At 46.9% G+C, this 19,487-nt stretch overlaps 1 protein-coding gene across 2 annotated transcripts in view; it reads left to right on the top strand.

Moving 5' to 3' along the window:
- Positions 1-4,402: 4,402 nt before the first annotated feature.
- The window catches only part of FGF16 (fibroblast growth factor 16), a 53,091-nt gene continuing 38,006 nt past the window's right edge, over positions 4,403-19,487 (top strand). For both annotated transcript variants that reach the window (XM_086966732.1, XM_086966733.1), the window contains exon 1: positions 4,403-4,875. In XM_086966732.1, the coding sequence (XP_086822858.1) occupies positions 4,602-4,875 (274 nt within the window). In that variant the 5' untranslated portion in view covers positions 4,403-4,601. The remainder of the gene's footprint in view (positions 4,876-19,487) is intronic.

The following is a 19,487-nucleotide window of genomic DNA, read 5'->3' on the forward strand; positions in this document are numbered from 1 at the left end:
AGACGTTGAGACTCGGCACAGTGGCCTTTGAGTACTGAGAGTGTGCCCATCTGGCAGGTGTAGCTCATCTCCCTGTATCTCCTTTGTTCATGCCCGGCTCAAGCCGGTAACATTCCAGTAGAGGCGTGGCCAAAGTCTCCAGAAGGGTTTATTTTGTGTTAGTGTACCTTTGGGGGGTCAGTCCCTTGACAGACATCCTAGGGTGAAGGTCTGATCGGACTCCTCTGCAGAGCATTGGAAATAAACATGTAAGTTACATTCTCTACTGCCTGACCGACTCTTCATTTGGGAAGGCATATTAGGTGGTTGTATATAACCTGCATGGCCCTAGAGGACCCTGTCCTTTACCAGGTTCAAACCTATGTATATGTGCTTGACTCGCTTCAGAAGATGGGCTAGATGCAAAGTTGTTTTCACCACAGTATGAAGACTGCAGGTAGTATGACCTATAATAGCCCCTTCAGACCTTGGGATTTTATAGTGAATAGTGTCCCTTTGGAGAAATGTTGCATAGAGTGAACACTGTTCTTAGTAGATGCTTTTTAATACTCTGTGGTGTGCTTCTCATAAGAGTTTCACTGTCTGCAAATAGTGTGGTACACAGTAAACTCTCTCCATAGCATAAACACTGTTTACGTACCCACCTTTCTATTCAAATCCACTTCATTTCTCACTGTAGATTCAGTGACTGCGGATTTTGATACACGGTAGGGTTGTCCATACTAGGGCATTAGTTATGTAACGTAACATAACATGTGTATTTGTAAAGCGCACGTTAACCCCCAAAGGGGCACCTTGGTTCTGAATAACAGATGTTTATTGTTACCCAAGGTACTCATTTTATCAACCTCAGAAAGGATGAAAGGCTGAGGGGACCCACCGGGATTTGAACCTGTGACCTTGAGGTGGAACACAGGCCCCTGCAGTGTATGCATTAATCCACTGAACCACCAGACCCGGCTTGAGTGTCTGGAGGAACTTGGTTTTCTCTGAACAGTTGTCTACAGATTGAACACGGTGGGCAGTACACGGGGTCAACATGAACTCAGCCCCCCATGAAGTCTATGCTGCACTTAATAGAAGCTTGCTTCACCTATAGGGACTGTGTGTATGATGGCATTAATGATGCTTCATATCATTCTGAGCTATTTTGTGATTACTTTCATAGCTCTAATGCCATACCAGTTTAGAGAGCAATGTGTACAAAAGAAACTTGGATGACATCATCAGCGATGACATAAATGATGTCATAGAACATCTCATGAGTGATGTAATATGGCAAGTCATAAGCAGGGGTGCATGGTATGGCTAGCTCTAACAGCGAATTGCTGTGTTTTTTTAATTTAAAACATTATGGTGGAATTGACATCTTCACTTAACTATAACCTCACTTTTGTATATGTTGTTTTCAGTGAATGTATATATATTTATAGAGAGAGATTCACATAAAAACAAAGGTTAAAGATAATAGCTAACCTTTAAAACAATAACACTGAAATAGACAAGTTATAATTTACTGAGCTCACTAGGCACCACTCTTAGAAGCCATGAGAGCAGAGAGCAGGACACCCCTGGAGGAGCAGTGGTGGGGGTGGAGGCAGAGAGCAGCAACAGGTGGAATACGACGCAGCGTGCAGAAGCCCACTCTGTGTCCAATACTGCCATCTAGAGGCTGCCAGGGAATATTCGTGTGAAGGCGTCCTTCATTGTAGACTATGTTGCCACCTCTGCCCACGACCAGGTCCCGGCAATCACGTCATCCTCTCTTCGGGATGAAAGATGAAAGGCTGCCCGTGCTGGGCACGGCTCCGAGGCCACGCCCCCGTCTGGCTGGTTCACACAGGGCCTCACGCTCATTCTCTCTTTTCTCGGTTCAATTCAATAATGTTCTCTGGCATGGCTTGCATGTTTGTCCGACGTGCACATGTTCTCTCTCCCTCGTGCTCTCGGCCACTCTCGTTTTTCCACTCTCTCGGTCTCTCCTCTCTCTTCTTCCTCTCTCACAATTCCCTCAGACAACCTTTCACTCTTTCTATCATTATTTTCTCTCGTCAGAGTTAATTTGTAATATCTGTCTCTTGTGTCTCGCACTCTTATACGCTCTCCCCCCTCGTTCTCTGTCAGTTCTATGTTCTTTACTGTCTCCCATGCTGCCTGTCTGCGCTTTCTGTCTGTTGTCTTTCTCACAGGCTCTCTCATCTCCATCTTTCATGTTCGCTTTGTGATGACCTCGTGTGTCACTCTGTTTTATAATACTGATTTCTATTCCCATCATATTCTCCTCAACGCCCCTTTCTTATTTCTTTGCCTTCTCTCTCTCTCTCTCTCTCTCTCTCTAAATATATATATATATATATATATATATATATATATATATATATATATAGATAGATAGATAGATAGATAGATAGATAGATAGATAGATAGATAGATAGATAGATAGATAGATAGATAGATAGATAGATAGATAGATAGATAGATATAGATAGATAGATAGATAGATAGATAGATAGATAGATAGATAGATAGATAGATAGATAGATAGATAGATAGATAGATAGATAGATATGAGTGTATTTTATTATCAGCCTGTGTGTTTCTACTTACCTCTCCTTTACATAGGCCCCTCTTGTCTCTGTTTTCCTCTGCACTTTCTTCTCCCTTCCTCTACATTTTTTTCTCGTCTCCGTGTGTTTATCTCTCTCGCTCGTCCTCTGTTCACTTTAAGTCCGTGTCTCCTCTTTCTTTCTTCCCTGTCTGTTTCTTTTCTACCCTTCTGCGTTCCTTTCTTCTTTCCTTTGTTTATATTTGTCTTCTTTCTTTTGTTTATATTGCTCTGCTTTGCGCCTTCTTTTGCGCCTCCCAAACCACCCCCTTCCCCCCACCCCCTTCACCCCACCCCCTCCCTTTACAATCTGCTTCTCTCTCGCTGCATCAATAAGTTCTGTTTGCATCTTTCTAAGTCTCTTTCCACGCGCCGCCCGCCCCTTCGTAGCATGTCTGGTTCTCGCCCACCCCTCTGCCTCCCTCGCTCCCTCCCCAGCGCCCCTACGCCTCCCCCCCTTTCCCTTCTCCCTTCCCAAGCTTTCCCGGCAGCTGCTCCGGCAGCCAGAGTGTCAGTGGGCAGAAAAAAGATCGGGGAAACACCTGTTTCCAACATGAAAAGGTGGAAAAACAGCCCAGCGCAGACTTCAAACCTCTTTTTCACTTCCACCCCTCCCACAACTTGTAAAATAAAGCACTAAAAACGGAGTCTCGTTTTACAAAAGATTGCTTGCGCTTTGTACACATGCAGCTTTTATCCCCGACCAGAACTGGCGCTTGCAGAGGTCTTTTGTAGAGCAGGAAAGGTGTCCAGGAAAGTGCACTGGGCCATCCTTGGAGGCATCAACTACTCACAATGACCGGCGGGCGCAAGGCTGCACCTCAACGAGGCAATCGGAAGGGGGTGTCCGTACATACACAAGCGCATACTCTCACAGCCTGCATGGTGTGAGACAGGTGGAACTGTGTTTGCGCGTGTAAAAATAGTGTCAAAGAGCGCACCCAGGTGGGACTGAGCTGTGAAGTTCTTGAAGGGCATTAACTGAGCTTAATGACCGGCGGGCGCAAAGCTTCACCTCAGCTAGGCGCTAAATAGACAGGCAACCGGGCGGGGGCAGGGGGGCATATACACAAGCACACCGATTTGTGTGTGGACACTCTCCACTGTGTGCGTGCCTCTGTGGTGTGAAACACACACAATTGTGTGTAACTGTTTTGCGCGTGTGTAAACATACTGTAAAAGAGTCAATCCACGTTTTTGGAGGGCATTAAGTAAGCATAATGACCGATGGGGTACAAGGCGTCATACACAGATTGCAGCTAGGGCGAACATTTATGAAGATGTTGTGCGTGTGTGTAAATAGAGTGTAAAAGAGTGCATTCGACAGGACTCCTGCTGGAAAGTAGCAGGGAATTCCAACGTTTCAGTCTGATAGTTAAACTACGTGAGCGCAAAAGTGCGCGCATCTGTGTGTAAAAAGAGTATTTAATTTCAGCAGCATTTATCGTATTAGACGTTCCTGGAAGGCCATTAACAGAAGGTTAATGCATGGATCCGATGATAACGCTCACCAGAGCTGGCAGACACGTTTATCAGTATGCATGTGAGCACAGCCTATGGGACGAAACCTGACCAGGGTACGAGGAATATGTAACTTGTCCTGCCTTTTTTTCATGATGAAGAGGAGGCAGGCACTCCCCCTCCCCCCAACCCCCTCCAAAAGCAAGTGAATGGACGCGGAGAGGGGCACCGGGCCAGGGGGATGCCAGCGAGGTGTGGCCTGTATTTAAATCTCCGATATGTCGGTGCTGAGGGGAGTGTGTACGTATATAAAGTGCGGTCGGCATGGGGTGGGCAGACACACGTCCAGACATGACAAGCCTGGGGAGCGCGTCGGATGCGCGGACCCGCGGCCCTGCACGGATCACGGAGGAACCGGCACAGAGGCCCCTCTGAGGGGACGAGGCGTCGATAAAAACTGACTTTTTGGAGGAAGAGTCCGGGATTGCGCGCCGGTGCCGCGCCCACACTTGTTGCGCGCGTGTGCCGCCCTGCCATGGCTGACATCGGGGGGTTCATGGGGGCCCTGGATTGGGATTTGCACGGGTTCGCCGCCTCCCTGGGGAATTTAGCGCTGTCGGACTCCCCCGGCTTCCTGGCCGAGCGGCTGGGGCAGATCGAGGGCCGGCTGCAGCGGGGGTCGCCCACCGACTTCGCGCACCTGAAGGGCATCCTGCGGCGGAGGCAGCTGTACTGCCGGACCGGCTTCCACCTGGAGATCTTCTCGAACGGCACGGTGCACGGCACCCGGCAGGACCACAGCAGGTTCGGTAAGAGCCGCGGGCGTAGCGCCTGCGTGGCTGCCTCGGGGCGCTAGCGAGCTCGGGAGAAGCAGGCGGGCGCATGATTCCCATTCACATCCCAGCTCAAGAGAGTCCAGGACAGTGTGTGTGTGTGTGGAGTGTGTGTGGGGGGGGGGGGGGCTCAGGGTGAGTCAAGGCAAAAAGGAACCCTACTATCATACTTCCCTCATACATACCACCTCACACATCCCACCTCCAGAGAGTCCAGGACTGGGGGGTGGGGGGAGGCCAAAGGGGAGTCAAGACAGATGTGAACCCTACTCTCATACTTCCTCGAGGCCCAGGTTTCTCGGGAGAATCAAGACAGAAAAGGACCCTCATACATACCACCACAGGGTCCAGGCATCTCGGGGACCCCAGGGCAAGGCAAGTCAGTGTGTGAAGCCTACTCCCTCACTATTCCGGGGCCAGGAACTCCCAGGGGCTCACGGCGAGGCAAGTCAGGGAGGGACTTACTCCTATGTTACATCACCGGGGGTCATCGGGGCGTGGCAGGTCTGTGGGTGTCCTCACCTCGGGGTCCCTCGGGGCGGGGCAGGTCTGTGGGTGTCCTCACCTCGGGACCCTCGGGGCGGGGCAGGTCTGTGGGTGTCCTCACCCCGGGGTCCCTCGGGGCGGGGCAGGTCTGTGGGTGTCCTCACCTCGGGACCCTCGGGGCGGGGCAGGTCTGTGGGTGTCCTCACCTCGGGGTCCCTCGGGGCGGGGCAGGTCTGTGGGTGTCCTCACCTCGGGGTCCCTCGGGGCGGGGCAGGTCTGTGGGAGTCCTCACCTCGGGGACCCTTAGAGACCTCGGGTTGAAGGAGGTCGATGGGAGTATATCTCACACAGACCGCTCTTTACTCCGGGGCTTTTGGGGTACCTCTTGGCTAAGGAGGATGTGCCCCCAAAGGCTGTCTCAGGGTCAGGAGTCAGGACCCACAGTGGAGCTCAGAGCGAGGCAAGTCCATTGACGTTCCTCATTCACCTGATGTCTCTGTTACTGGTCTCTCGGAGCCGCGTCAGAAATGACTCAGTGGATGGATGGATGAATGAATGTGGGATGGATGGATGGATGTGGGATCGATGGGTGAGTGGGTGGATGGATCAGTGGGTGGGTGGGTGGGTGAGTGGATCTATGGGTGACTGAGTGTGTGGATGGATGGGTGAGTGGATGGATGGGTGGGTGGATGGGTGAATGGATGGATTGGTGGGTGGGTGGGTGGGTGGATGGATGGATGGGTAGGTGGGTGGGTGGGTGGATGGATGAATGGGTGGATAGGTGGGTGGATGGATGGATGGTTTGGGTGGATGGATAGGTGGATGTGTAGGTGGGTGAAAGGATGGATGATAATATGCACTTGCCTTCATTTAGTGCCCTTAAATGGTTTGGTAAAATTATATTCGTTCATACAACATAACATAGAAAGACTTATAGGTAATGTAGGTAGAACACGTTTTTGGAAAGTGGGAATATTAGCGTTATGCCAACTTGGGTGAATGCCAGCTATCTTCATCCAGAAGTGCGGCCAGTGTAAACAAGCAGAGCTATTGCGTAGGCACTCACTTGTGGCCAGGTTAACGAGCTCAAACGTGTAATGACACTGCCTGGAGGCGCTATAAACAGTGCGCGCGCACACCCATCTCATACTTGGTAGCTACCCGAGCTCGGCTTTGCATGCCCCATACAATGAGTTTACACAAGTGTTTAGGCTGTGTGCACACTACCACAAACATACTTTAAACTGTATTGGGGGCGGGATTCAGGACATTTTAATTTCACGCACATTTTCTGGAGCAAGACGTAGTGAAATCATCGCGAAGTGCCCGGTTCGCGCTTGAAGGGCACTGCCCGGCATCGCTGCACGGGTGTGATGGGAGCATCTGCAAAGCGCTCATCCGAGGCGCATTCCTGCATGTCTGCTGCCTGGCAGGGTGCAGGGTGGCAGTCTAGCCAGGGTGAACCGGGGCCAGGGGTAGTAGGGTACAGGATCTAGGGGTGCCCAGGGTACAGGAACCAGGGGCACTGGGCATAGGAACCAGGGGTGCCCAGGGTACAGGAGCCGGGGGTACTGGGTATAGGAACCAGGGGTGCCCAGGGTACAGGAGTCAGGGCTGGGGAAAGGAAAACTGGGGACCCCGGCGTACAGGAGCCGGGGGTACTGAGAGATAGGAACCTGGGCTACTAGGAGATAGGAACCATGGGTGCCCAGGGTACAGGAGCAGGGGTACTAGGAGATAGGAACAAGGGGTGCCTGGGGTACACGAGCCAATGATACTTGGGGAAAGGAACCTTGGCGCGCCCAGGGTACAGGAGCCAGGGGTACTGGGAGATAGGAACCTGGGGCGCCCAGGATACAGGAGCCAGGGGTACTGGGAGATAGGAACCTGGGGCGCCCAGGATACAGGAGCCAGGGGTACTGGGAGATAGGACCCTGGGGAACAGGAGCCAGGGGTACTGGGGATAGGAACCAGGGGTGCCCAGGGTACAGGAGTCAGGGCTGGGGAAAGGAAAACTGGGGACCCGGGGTACAGGAGCCAGGTGTACTGAGAGATAGGAACCTGGGCTACTGGAAGATAGGAACCAGGGGTGCCCAGGGTACAGGAGCAGGGGTACTAGGAGATAGGAACAAGTGGTGCCTGGGGTACACGAGCCAATGATACTTGGGGAAAGGAACCTTGGGGCGCCCAGGGTACAGGAGCCAGGGGTACTGGGAGATAGGACCCAGGCGAACAGGAGCCAGGGGTACCTGGGATAGGAACCAGGGCTGCCCAGGGGTACCGGGGTATAGAAACCAGCAGTGACCGAGGCGCAGGAAATGGGATGTTCGGGGTACAGTAGTTCATGAACTAGGATTGGGGGACACTTCAAGAGAAGCAGTGGACAGTAGCTAGGTGGGAACGTTGCTCAGGAAGTGCGCGTCCTGGCGTGAGAGGGGGTGACGAGGGGTGGCAAGGGTACAAGCACTCAGGTGCCCGCGGTATTAATAACAAGGATACCGAGGACACTGCCACTGGAGGCGTGGGTACTGAATGTTGGCACCAACAGTACCGTGTTTGGGTTGCTGTGACGCCTGAAGTAGTGGTACTGAAGGTACCGGTAAGAGATTTGCCGAGAACGCCGGAATTAGGGGCGCTGAACCCCCGCCGCTTTATCAGATACAGTGGATAGTGTGTGTGTATGTGTGTGGGGGTGTGCGTGTGTTTGGTTGAGGGCGGCGGCACTGTGCTCTTTATCCACAGGCTGTTTCTGCGTCTACTACCTGCAAGTCAGCAGATAACTCCGTAATATGGAGAGAAGCGAGAGAGACAGAGCGAGGGGGGTGGAACCGAGAGAAGGGAAGGAGCCGGGCTGGGAAAGTAGACTGGGGCACATGAGAGGTAGAAAAGGAGAGAGAGAGGCAGTGAAAAGAAAGTAACAACTAAGAAGGAAAGGAATGGAAATGTGAGGAGGAGAGAAGGAAGGAAGTAACTGTAAAAAGGAAAATAAAAGTTGAAGAAAGGGTAAAACTAAGGATTTATTGGTGTAAAAAGAATTAACAGATGGAGAGGTGAAAAGAAGAGCGGTGAAAAGAAAGAAGGGTGGGCTGGTGTTTGGATGGAAGGACCAGCGCATGGGGGGCAGCGTCGAAGGCTGAAGGGAAAGGAGAAAGGATGATTGAATAAATGGAATGATAGGACGGTGAATGAATGGATGAATGCAAGAGCAGATGGGAGGAAGGGTGAAGTGACCGACGAGTGAACAGGTGAATGGTTGAGTGATAGAAATTATTGACCTGTGTGAATAGTGTATGGGCGGATGTGTGACGGTGAAAACATGGATGAATGAAAGGGTGGATGGAAGGTTAAAAGGATGGATGGGTAAATGAACAGAAATATGGAATCATTAAAGGGTGTATGGCTGAACGGATGAATGAAAGAAAGGAAGCTTGTGTGGATGGGTGGATACTTTGGTGGATGGGTGAAAGGATGAATGCATTGAATGACAAAACAAAGGATGAATGGAATGGTGAACTAATGGGTGGATGGAAGTTAAAAAGTGTGGAGGAAGAAAGGTTGAAGGAGACTCTCCTGGGGCGGGGCGGCCTGCTGCCTGGCATTGGAGGTACGGAGCACCGTTGGGGTATTTTAATCGCGTGGCTCCTCCCCTGTGTGCCCAGGCCCAGGGCGCTGGAGCTTCAGGTCTGAACACACTTAAACAGGGAGGCACAGATGGCAGTGAACCGAGTGGCTGCAAAGGAACAGGAACCCTGTGGGGTGACTGAAGGGGAACCCCCAGAACTGAGAGCCCTGTAGCAAGCGATAACTGCAGTACAATACTGTGCGTGACTGGGTTACTAGAAGTGGAATTTGTAATGGCACTGGACTAGGGGTACTGTGGGTACTGGGACTATGTGGGCGTGGTGGGATTGGAGTAATGTGTGCTGTGGCTGCTAGGACTATGTGTGCAGAGTGACCTGAAACTAATAGTGCTTAGAGTACTGGAACCGAGAGTACTGGAACTAGAGGTGCGGAGGGTACTGAAACTAAAGGTGTTCAGAGTACTAGAAGTGAGAGTACTGGAACCAGAGGGGCGGTGGGTACTGGAACCAATTGTATTGGAACTAGAGGTGCTGAGGGTACTGAAACTAGAGGTGCAGAAGGTATTGAAACTAAAGGTGCTTAGAGTACTGGAACCGATGGTATTGGAACTAGAGGTGCTGAGGGTACTGAAACTAGAGGTGCAGAGGGTACTGAAAGTAAAGGTGCTTAGAGTGCTGAAACCAATAGTATTGGAACTAGATGTGCTGAGGGTACTGAAACTAGAGGTGCAGAGGGTATTGAAACTAAAGGTGCTTAGAGTACTGGAACCAATAGTATTGGAACTAGAGGTGCTGAGAGTACTGGAACCAATAGTATTGGAACTAGAGGTGCTGAGAGTACTGGAACCAATAGTATTGGAACTAGGAACTAGAGGTGCTGAGGGTACTGGAACTAGAGGTGCTGAGGGTTTTGAAAATAAAGGTGCTTAGAGTACTAGAAGTGAGAGCACTGGAACTAGAGGTGCAGAGTGTACTGAAATGAAAGGTGTTTAGAGTATTGCAAGTGAGAGTACTAGAAATAGAGGTTTGAAGGGTACTGAAATTAAAGCTGCTAGAGTACTGCAACCGAGAGTACTGGAACGAGAGGTGCAAAGGGTTCTGGAAGTAGAGGAGGTGAGGGCACTGGTATCAGGGGTGCTGATGGTACAGGAAGTAGAGGGCACTGAAGTCAAAGGTGCTTAGAATACTAGAACTTGAGGTGCGGTTGGACCTGGAACTAGGGGAGCTGACGGTACTGAAACTAGAAGTGCTGGTGGTACAGGGACAACATGGGTGTGATGAGTACTGGAATTATGCTTGCTGGGTGGGCTAGGACTATGGCTGCTGAGCAGCTTGGAGGTAGAGCTGCAGAGGGTACTGGAACTGGAGGTGCCTTACGGTACTGGGACTATGTAGGCGTGGTAGGTAGGTATTCGAATGATGTGCGCTAAGGTTCTGATGACTATGGCTGCTGGGTGTCCTGGGACTAGAGGGGTGCAGAGGGTACTGAAACTCGAGATACTGAGGCTATGTGGGTTTATTGGGTCCTGGAAACATGTGTGCTAAGTGTACTGGGGCCCTGAGCTCCGAGGGGTCTGGGGCTGGAGGTGAAGATAGCACTGGGACTATAGGGGCTGAAAGCACTTGGACTATGTGGGTGTAGTGGGTACTGGGAATATGTGTGCTGAGGGCGCTGGGCGTTTAGGTGCTGCCAGCTTACTGAGGGTTCAAGCACTATAAGTGCTGAGATCTTGGGACTTTGGGTGTTGCGGGCCCTGGGGCTGTGGGTGCGAGGGTCCGGCTCCTAAATGCGCCATGGGTCACTAGAGCGAAGGGGTCCTGATGATACATAAAGTGGGGCCACTGATTGTACTGAATGGAGGGTACAGGGGCTGAGGTGGGATGAAACCTAGGAGGTTACTCCTGAATTAATCTTTCGTAGAAGAAGAACTTTAGGAGCTGGGGTCCCTGGAAGTCAGGGTTCTGGTGCTATTGGTTGCCGGCGCACCAAATGTGAATAAACATTGGATGTCAAGGGGCACCAAAGATGCTGGAAGGAGGTTCTGGATCTATGGGTTCTGAGGACAGGTGTGATGAAGATGCTGCAGGTACTGGACCTAAAACTATTCTGGGAATTGGAGCTGCCAGTTCTGAGGGTACTGGAACTAGAGTGCAGGACTCTGGTGATATTTACACCACAGCTGTAGGTTTACTACATGTTCCTAGTAAGACTTCCCTCCTGTGCACACCAGACCCTTATCCCTTTCCTCCACCCTACCTTCCAAACAGGTGCTTCTCCTCTGCTTGGAACGCGCCCTTCCTCTCTGCTTACCCTCTGCCATAGCTTCAAAGCTCCACCGCCGCCTGCCTTGGCCACGCAAGGATCATACCACCATGCCCCACAAAGAGGGGCGCTCAGCGAGCACCCCAAACGCATCAACCCAATGCCAAGCAAAGTGGGTGGCTTTTATATTTTTACTTCATATTCAATCAAGGCATACTACCAGGGACTTTTGTTTGTTTACAACACATTCAATCCCACTTCCCTTTTAGCAGAGTTAAAATGTATCAAATTCATCAAATTTAGAAGTTTGTGTACAAGTTGAAGAATACAGATCCTGTCAGCCTTTTTTGTCTTTGTGGGATGGATAAAAGGAGTGCCACCGAGTTGGGGATCAACAATACCATGGTATCTGTACGCAGTATGATTCGCTTGGTAAAAATTATATAATTATAAATCCACTAAATATAGGTGTTGTTCATAATACGCATGCAGAGCACTGGAAAGCAAATTCACAATAAGCGATTAGAAGGGACCTTGATGCACAGGATTACACAGAGTGGTCAGCGGGGATTGCCAGGATTAGAATGTAAAGCTCCTAATCCACATCTCACAATTTAGACACTTGACTTCCCTTCCAGGTACATGATATTGACACAAGCAAAATGATCTTAGCTTACTTCCATTTGATTGACTTGGTTATAACAAAATGAATATATCTACTTGCAACTATAAGCCATGCACGTGTTGTGTGGGCTTTGACTGTGAGTACAAAATCACAGTGTTGCATATATCACATATTGTAATTGGTATTGTTGGGTGGTATTGACACAGCTCAGCATCTGTGGTTTTCATTGCATCTTGGTACAAGGGCTGTCTGAGGGGTGTTGTGTGTTTCTGAGGAGCTGCTTGAATCCATATTCCATGTCCTTGTCCCAGTGTTCATGACATGGTGTCTGTGCCCTGGTGTCAATCATTATCCCAATCTTAGTGCCTCAGAGTCCTTATCTCAGTGTCGTCTGTACCCTATAGTCCACGTCCATCTGAGGGTTAGCGTCTCTGTCCTGAGGATCCGTGTTCTTGTTCTGCTGTCAGCATACATGTCGGTGTGCTGGTGTTAGAGCACCATCCTTGTACTGGTGTCCATGTCCTGGCGTCCGTGTTTTAGTGTCCTTGTCAGAGTATCATTTTCCTTGTCCTAGTCTCTGTAGCATGGTTCCTAGTGCTCATATCCATGTCTGGTTCAGTATTGGTTTGCAAAGGTCAATGTCCTGATGTCCGTATCCATGTTACGGTCTGTATCGGTTTCTATTGGCTCATGTGCTAGTCTTCATGTCCATCTCATGGTCAATATCTGTCTCCATGGTCCATGTTCCAGTGGTTGTGTCCATGTCTGGGTCAATGTTGGTTTCCAAGGCTCCATGTCCTAGTGTCTGTGCCCATGTCTCAGTCGTCAATATTGGTTTCTGGTGGGTCATGTCCCTGTCCTCGCCCCAGTGTTCATCTTAGGGTCACTGTCTCTTTCCTGTGTATCCATCTATGTCCTAGTGTCAGGCTACATGTTCATGTTCTTGTGTTAGTGCTGCTATCCTGGACCCAATGTCCATGTCCTGACGTCTGCGTCACAGAATTCATGCCCCAATATCCGTTCCCTTGTCCTAGTCTTCGTATCTGTGGTCAGTATCAGTGTCTGATGGTGCACATCCCAGTGTCTAGGTTGATAGCAGAGTCAATATCGCTTTCCAAAGGTCTGTGTCCCATTGTCTTTGTCCTTTTCAGAGTCGATGTCTGTCTTCGATGATCCATGTCCTAGCATTCGTTTCCAATGGTTGGGTCAATATAAGTCTCCGATGGTCCATCTCCTAGTGTCTGTGTGGATGTCAGATCAGAGTTAGTATTGGTTACCAGAGTCCATGTCCTAGAGTCTGTGTCCATATCAGAGTCAGTATCAGCTTATGGGGGTCCAAGTGTCTGTGTACATCTCAGAGTCAATGTCGGTCTTCAATGGTCCATGCCAGTCAATTGTTGTTTCCACAGGTACATGTCAATGTGTCCATATCATGGTCAATGTGTGTTTCTGAGGTTCCACGTCCATCTCAGGGTCAAGACCTGCTTCCTGAAGGCTCATGTCTGTATCGGGGTATCCACATTGATGGCCTTGTCCCTTTGTTCATATCCAAGCGGCTGTATCCCATGATCCAGAGAGTGGCCCATTGCTAGTCCCCTTGTTCCTGTGTACATATGAGTTTCCGAGACTCACAACTTGAATGGATGGCGTTTCTTATGTGATCTGTTTGCAAGTAAAGCATCCTTTCTGATATGGGATTTTTCACTTTTGCATGTTAGGCAGTATGACCAATGAGGATGTCAGAACTAATGCTGTAAGACGCAATGTTTTCTTTATGCCTTATCATAAGGGCACACACAATATCTGTAGCAATAGGGTTGCTACCTTTCTCACAGAAACATACCATTTATTTGTTTAAGGATTTTGCAAAGGTTTGGACATGATACTTAAATAGAACTCTGTATAAAATCGACTGTTTTCATTTTAACATGGTTTTACTGTCTTTGTTTACTTTGCATATCAGTTGTACATCATTAAGGCAGCTCTAGAAAATATTTTAGTGCTTCTTAAATTTGCACTTTAAGTACGCACTGAAAACAGGAAAAAATACACGTTTTAAGTGCATTTCCTAATTTTTGCTTTAGCCAGTATGTAAAAATACTGGCCATGCTGGTAAAAATAACGGCCAGTTGGCAACTTAGTCAAAGCATAGTTCAGAAAACCGGGAAAGGCAGAATTTTGTCTTTGGAATTGGAATGCGTGAATAAAAATGTTGTCAGTCTGGTTGAGTTTTTGCAATCAGAAATGTAGAGTTAAGGGAGGGTTTGTGGGTATTTCTGGAAAGCCGTACTTGCAAAAGTAGGTGAACACCCTCCCCCAAGCTTGTGAATTTATGAGTATTTACATACCCTTTGTGGGTGTTAATCCCGCTCTGTAAACAGTTGCAAGTTTACACATGTCATGGACAGGAGTAAGTGTGTTTCCTGATGGCATTCGGGAGGGCGCATGTGGAAAAGTAGTAAGGATATAGGCGGAAGTGGTTTGAAAAGTAAACATTAGGGTCAGATTTCGGAATTCAGATTTGGTGAAAGTTCCAAATGCGCACATTTTATGCAATAGGTCTGGGAAAATGAGGTCTATCATAGCTTTACAGGCAAGCCCTGGGGGTAAATTATGTTATGTTACACAGTTGCCTTTTATTTTATTTGTGTATCCCATAAAAGTTAGAAATGTGCTCCAAACACAGGAATGATGATAACAATTTTTTTATTTTTTTATTTTTTTTACCTTTCCTATTATTATAAACCGACTTGCTTATAAGGAATTCAGAGCTGTTCATTGTGGTAGAATATACATTTTTAAAGTCTTACAATAAACAATCACCTTTGATGTTGGAAATGTCAGATAGGCAACTACTGCCAAAATACTCAAATTAATTCATCTGTCATCCTATATGCATTTGAGTACGGATTTGTCACACGGCTCTATGCAGAAAATGCACAGAAATTGCGTGGCATCATATTAGCATTGATAATTATTGTTTTTTGTGCAGTCATTAGCACAGGGCATGGGGTGGGCATGCAAGATGCAGTCAATGAGATTAGTTTCTGGTTATTCACAAACATATTGTGTGCAACTTTTCAAACCAAACATTATGAAACACTTAAAGGTGGAAGTAAATTATGTTATGTTACACAGTTGCCTTTTATTTGGCCTCAAAGTGCTCTGGTGCAAAGCTTGTCTGCGGTTATGGGTTTGCCCATAGACTGCCCTCTCATGGCGGGAAAGAGAAGTGCACACACCTATATATCATTGGGTGTAGGGGAACGGGTTGCTTGCAGAGAAAGGCATTTCCACATGATTTACCACGACAACGCAGATTGAACCAATTCAGGGTAGCGCTGTGAAGCTCCACAAAGTCAGAAATCGAACGAAGATATAAGAGTAAACTGACTCGAGCTTTCCACATGATTTACCACGACAACGCAGATTGAACCAATTCAGGGTAGCGCTGTGAAGCTCCACAAAGTCAGAAATCGAACGAAGATATAAGAGTAAACTGACTCGAGTGGATTCCGATGTTAGCCAACCCAGCTCCCTGAATTGTGCCCTCTGGCTTCTGAACATTTCGTTTCAAGGCAGCAGGCGTGTGAAATGCACTAGTTTGCACATTACTACTGAATGTGAGTAGAAACAGTCACTTTGTACACCTGAGAGGTCACCTGAAGTTAGTTCCTTTGGGATTGGTCAAAGCTGGTGCTTTTGTGCTGTTTCTAAAACAAAAGTCGTGCCATGGCCAAGCGGACATGTGAATGCAGGTGGAGAGCCAGGGAGATAAGGATGGGACCAGAATGGAACAGGAAAGGACATTTTTCTCTCTGATTACTTTTCACATAATTACATTTTAAATTCCAAGGACGGTGGAGGATGGACTATTAGTAGCCGTCCAGGAGCCCGCTTGGCTTGTTACTAATCCTTCCTCAACTCGAATGACAATTTAGAGGGCATTCCTGACATGCAGCAAGAGCCTGGCGTGTTAGTGACTCTGCCCCAGCTCTACCAAATTTCTTTTACCAGCCTAAATGGAGCTCTTGTCCGCCCTACTACCCTTTCTGACTCCCCGCCTGGCATCTCAATGCATCTGACTCAGCCCTCCAGCTTTTTCAAGGCACTGGCCTGACGGGATGGGCACTGCCCACCCTTGACTAGCCTCTCAGGGGTATCCTTGTGACATTAGATTGAGGCAGACTCAGAAGTGCCAGCTTTGCAGAGGCACTTAAATGGAGTGATTACACTACGCACGACCAGCAGTGGATACACGCGCCTGCGTAGCACCAGCCTGAAATGTGACGTGGAGTGTCTCAGCCTGTGCCAGCACTTCTCAGGAGGATTACAGAGCACTTCATAGCAAGACAGTCTCTGCACTACTTGGTAGAACTCAAGTACCGTATCTGAACCTCTGAACAGAAGTACAGTGCTTTGAGTAGCGCTGAATCGGCACTTCTCAAAAGGATTATATCTTTAATATCCCTGTGTAAACAAATCTTAGCAGGTCTGCAATACTTTTAGTAAAATAGTATCAGCCACTGTAGCATCACTTCTCAGCAGAAGTATAATACTTTTAGTAACACAGTATCAGCCAGTGTTGCAGCGCTTCTCAGCAGAAGTATAATACTTTTAGTAACACAGTATCAGCCACTGTAGAAGCACTTCTCAGCAGAACTGTAATACTTTTAGTAACACAGTATCAGCCACTGTAGCAGCACTTCTCAGCAGAACTGTAATACTTTTAGTAACGCAATATCAGCCACTGTAGCAGTACTTCTCAGCAGAACTGTAATACTTTTAGTAACACAATATCAGCCACTGTAGCAGTACTTCTCAGCAGAACTGCAATACTTTCAGTAACACTGTATCAGCCACTGTAGCAGCACTTCAGCAGAAGTGCAATATTTTTTATTAATACTCCATAGCACTTCTCAATAGTACTGTAATACTTATAATAAAACTGTATCAGCACATATCAGAAGGTCTACTATACTTTTAGTAACACTGGGGCATATTATCAAGAACGGCGTTAAAATTATTGCCGGTTTAGCTGCAGAAAACTGCTGCTAAAGCGGCTATATTGGCCTTGATAATATGCCCTGGAGGAATTCAATAGAAGCCCATGTTTACACCAGAACATGGGCTTCTATTGGAATTCTCAAGGGCATATTATCAAACCCATTATTGCAGCTTTAGCGGCCGTTTTCTGTCGCTAAACCGGCGATCATTTTTAATGCCGTTCTTGATAATATGCCCCACTGTTTTAGCACTTCTCAGCAGTACTTCCTTTAATATTGCATCAGCGCTTCTCAATAGGACTGTAATGCCTTGAATAACATTCTATCAGCATGTTTCAGCAGGACTAAAATACTTTCAGTAACACTGTACCAGCTACCGCATCTGCACTTCTTTACAGAACTGCAATACTTTCAGAAATGGTATCAGCGCTTCTCAACAGGACCTTAATACTTACAATATCAGCGTATCAGCAATTGTATCAGCACTTCTCAACAGAACTACAGTACTTTCAGTAACACCATATCAGTGCTTTTTAAAAGGGCTGTGAATCGTGATACTTTTAATAGCACTGTATCAGCACATGTAAGCCGGCTTACTTTACTTTTACTAACATGATATGCTCATTTGTCAACAAGACTGCAATACTTCCAGTAACACTGTGTAAGTGCTTCTAAATAGGACTGTAATACTTTTAATAGCAGTTTAATAGCACATACCAGCAGGCTTACAATACATTCAGCAACACTGCATCAGCTATTACAGCAGCACTTCTCAAAACAACTACAATACTTTCAGTAACACTGCACCAGTGCTTCTAAATAGAACTGTAATACCTTTAATAACACTCTAATAGCACATAAACACATATTAACAGGCCTACAATACTTTCAGCAACACTGCATCAGCTATCATAGCAGCACGTCAAAAGAACTACAATACTTTCAGTAACACTGTATCAGTGCTTCACAATTGGACTGTAATACTTATAATAACACTGTATCAGTACATCTGAACAAGCCTGCAATACTTTCAGTAACACCCTATAGGCACTTTTCAGCAGGACTGTAATACATTTAATAACACTGTATCAAACACATCCAAGTAGAGCAACATTAGTTTCAGTAACAAGTATGCTTATTTGTCAACAGGACTACAATACTTCTAGTAACACTTTATCAGAGAGTCTCAATAGAACAAAATACTTTCAAGAACACTGTCAGACATTCTTAACATGACTACAATACATACAGTAACAATGTAGACGCACACCAACAGCATTACAGTTCTTACAATAACACCATATCAGCACTTCTAAATATGATCACAATACCTTCAGTAACACAGTATTAGCACCTCTCAATAGGACATCTTACCTTCAGTTAGTAATATGGAACTCACATTTCTAAACAGAAGTACAATACGTTCATTCAGACAGCATCACCATTTTTCAGCAATAACATTGTAAAATTAGTTTTCAACAAGGCTACAGTACTATCAGCTGGACAGTATTGTTACTTAGAAGTACTACAGTAATTTTGTATATCTAAAAAAATCGCAGTGCAATAGTATCAGTACTTCTTGGCATAACTGGAATGCTTCAATAAGACAGCATCCATGCTTCACGGCATTGCTGCAATATTTCCAGTAAAAGAGTATTCACTCTTGTTGGCAATGTTGCTATACGTTCAGTAAGTCTGTATCCACACTTCCCGGCAGTACTGCTATACGTTTAGTAGAACAGTGCCCAGTCTAAAAGTATAGTAAGTTGCTATACTTTCAATAGGGCAGTGACCAAACGTCCAGGCAATCCTACTGTGTTTTCAGTAGGACATTGTAGCCACAGCTTGGCAATGCTGCTATGCTTTTAATAGGACAGTAATGACACTTTGTAGCAGTACTGCTAAACTATAAGAAGCTCACTGCCCACACATCTTAGGAATGCTGCTATACTTTCTATAGGATAGTGTTCACAAGTCTCAATAGTACTACTATACTTTCTGTAAGACAGTGGCACTTGTCTCAGTAGTACTACTATACTTTCTGTAAGACAGTGTCCACGTGTATCATTGGTACTACTATACTCAATGTAAGACAGTGCCAATGTGCCTCAGTACTACTACTATACTTTCTGTAAGACAGTGTTCACTTGTCTCCGTAGTACTACTATACTTTCTGTAAGACAGTGTCACTTGTCTCAGTAGTACAACTATACTTTCTGTAAGACAGTGTCACTTGTCTCAGTAGTCCCACTATACTTTCTGTGAAACAGTGTCACTTGTCTCAGAAGTACTAGTATACTTTCTGTAAGACAGTGTCACTTGTCTCAGTAGTACTACTATACTTTCTGTCTACATATTATATCAATACGTTTTTGTATTGATTCTTCTTGCCAAGAAAGTCTAGGCTTATAACCTCTCTCCAATGGATCTGCCCAACACTGATCGCGACCCTTGGTCTTGAAGTATGAGACAATGTCAACTGACTGTAGTTACTGACAATTTTGTGAGAATCACAATCCAAAAGCACAAAGCAAAGCAAATGGATTCATTGAAATCGTACGTCCATAAATATAACCGGTTTTTATTTCTTGATGCTTTATTTTGATTATGGCTGATCAAATTTTTGA

Source organism: Lissotriton vulgaris, chromosome 4_1 (genome assembly GCF_964263255.1).
Source record: "Lissotriton vulgaris chromosome 4_1, aLisVul1.2, whole genome shotgun sequence".
Taxonomy (NCBI): domain Eukaryota; kingdom Metazoa; phylum Chordata; class Amphibia; order Caudata; family Salamandridae; genus Lissotriton; species Lissotriton vulgaris.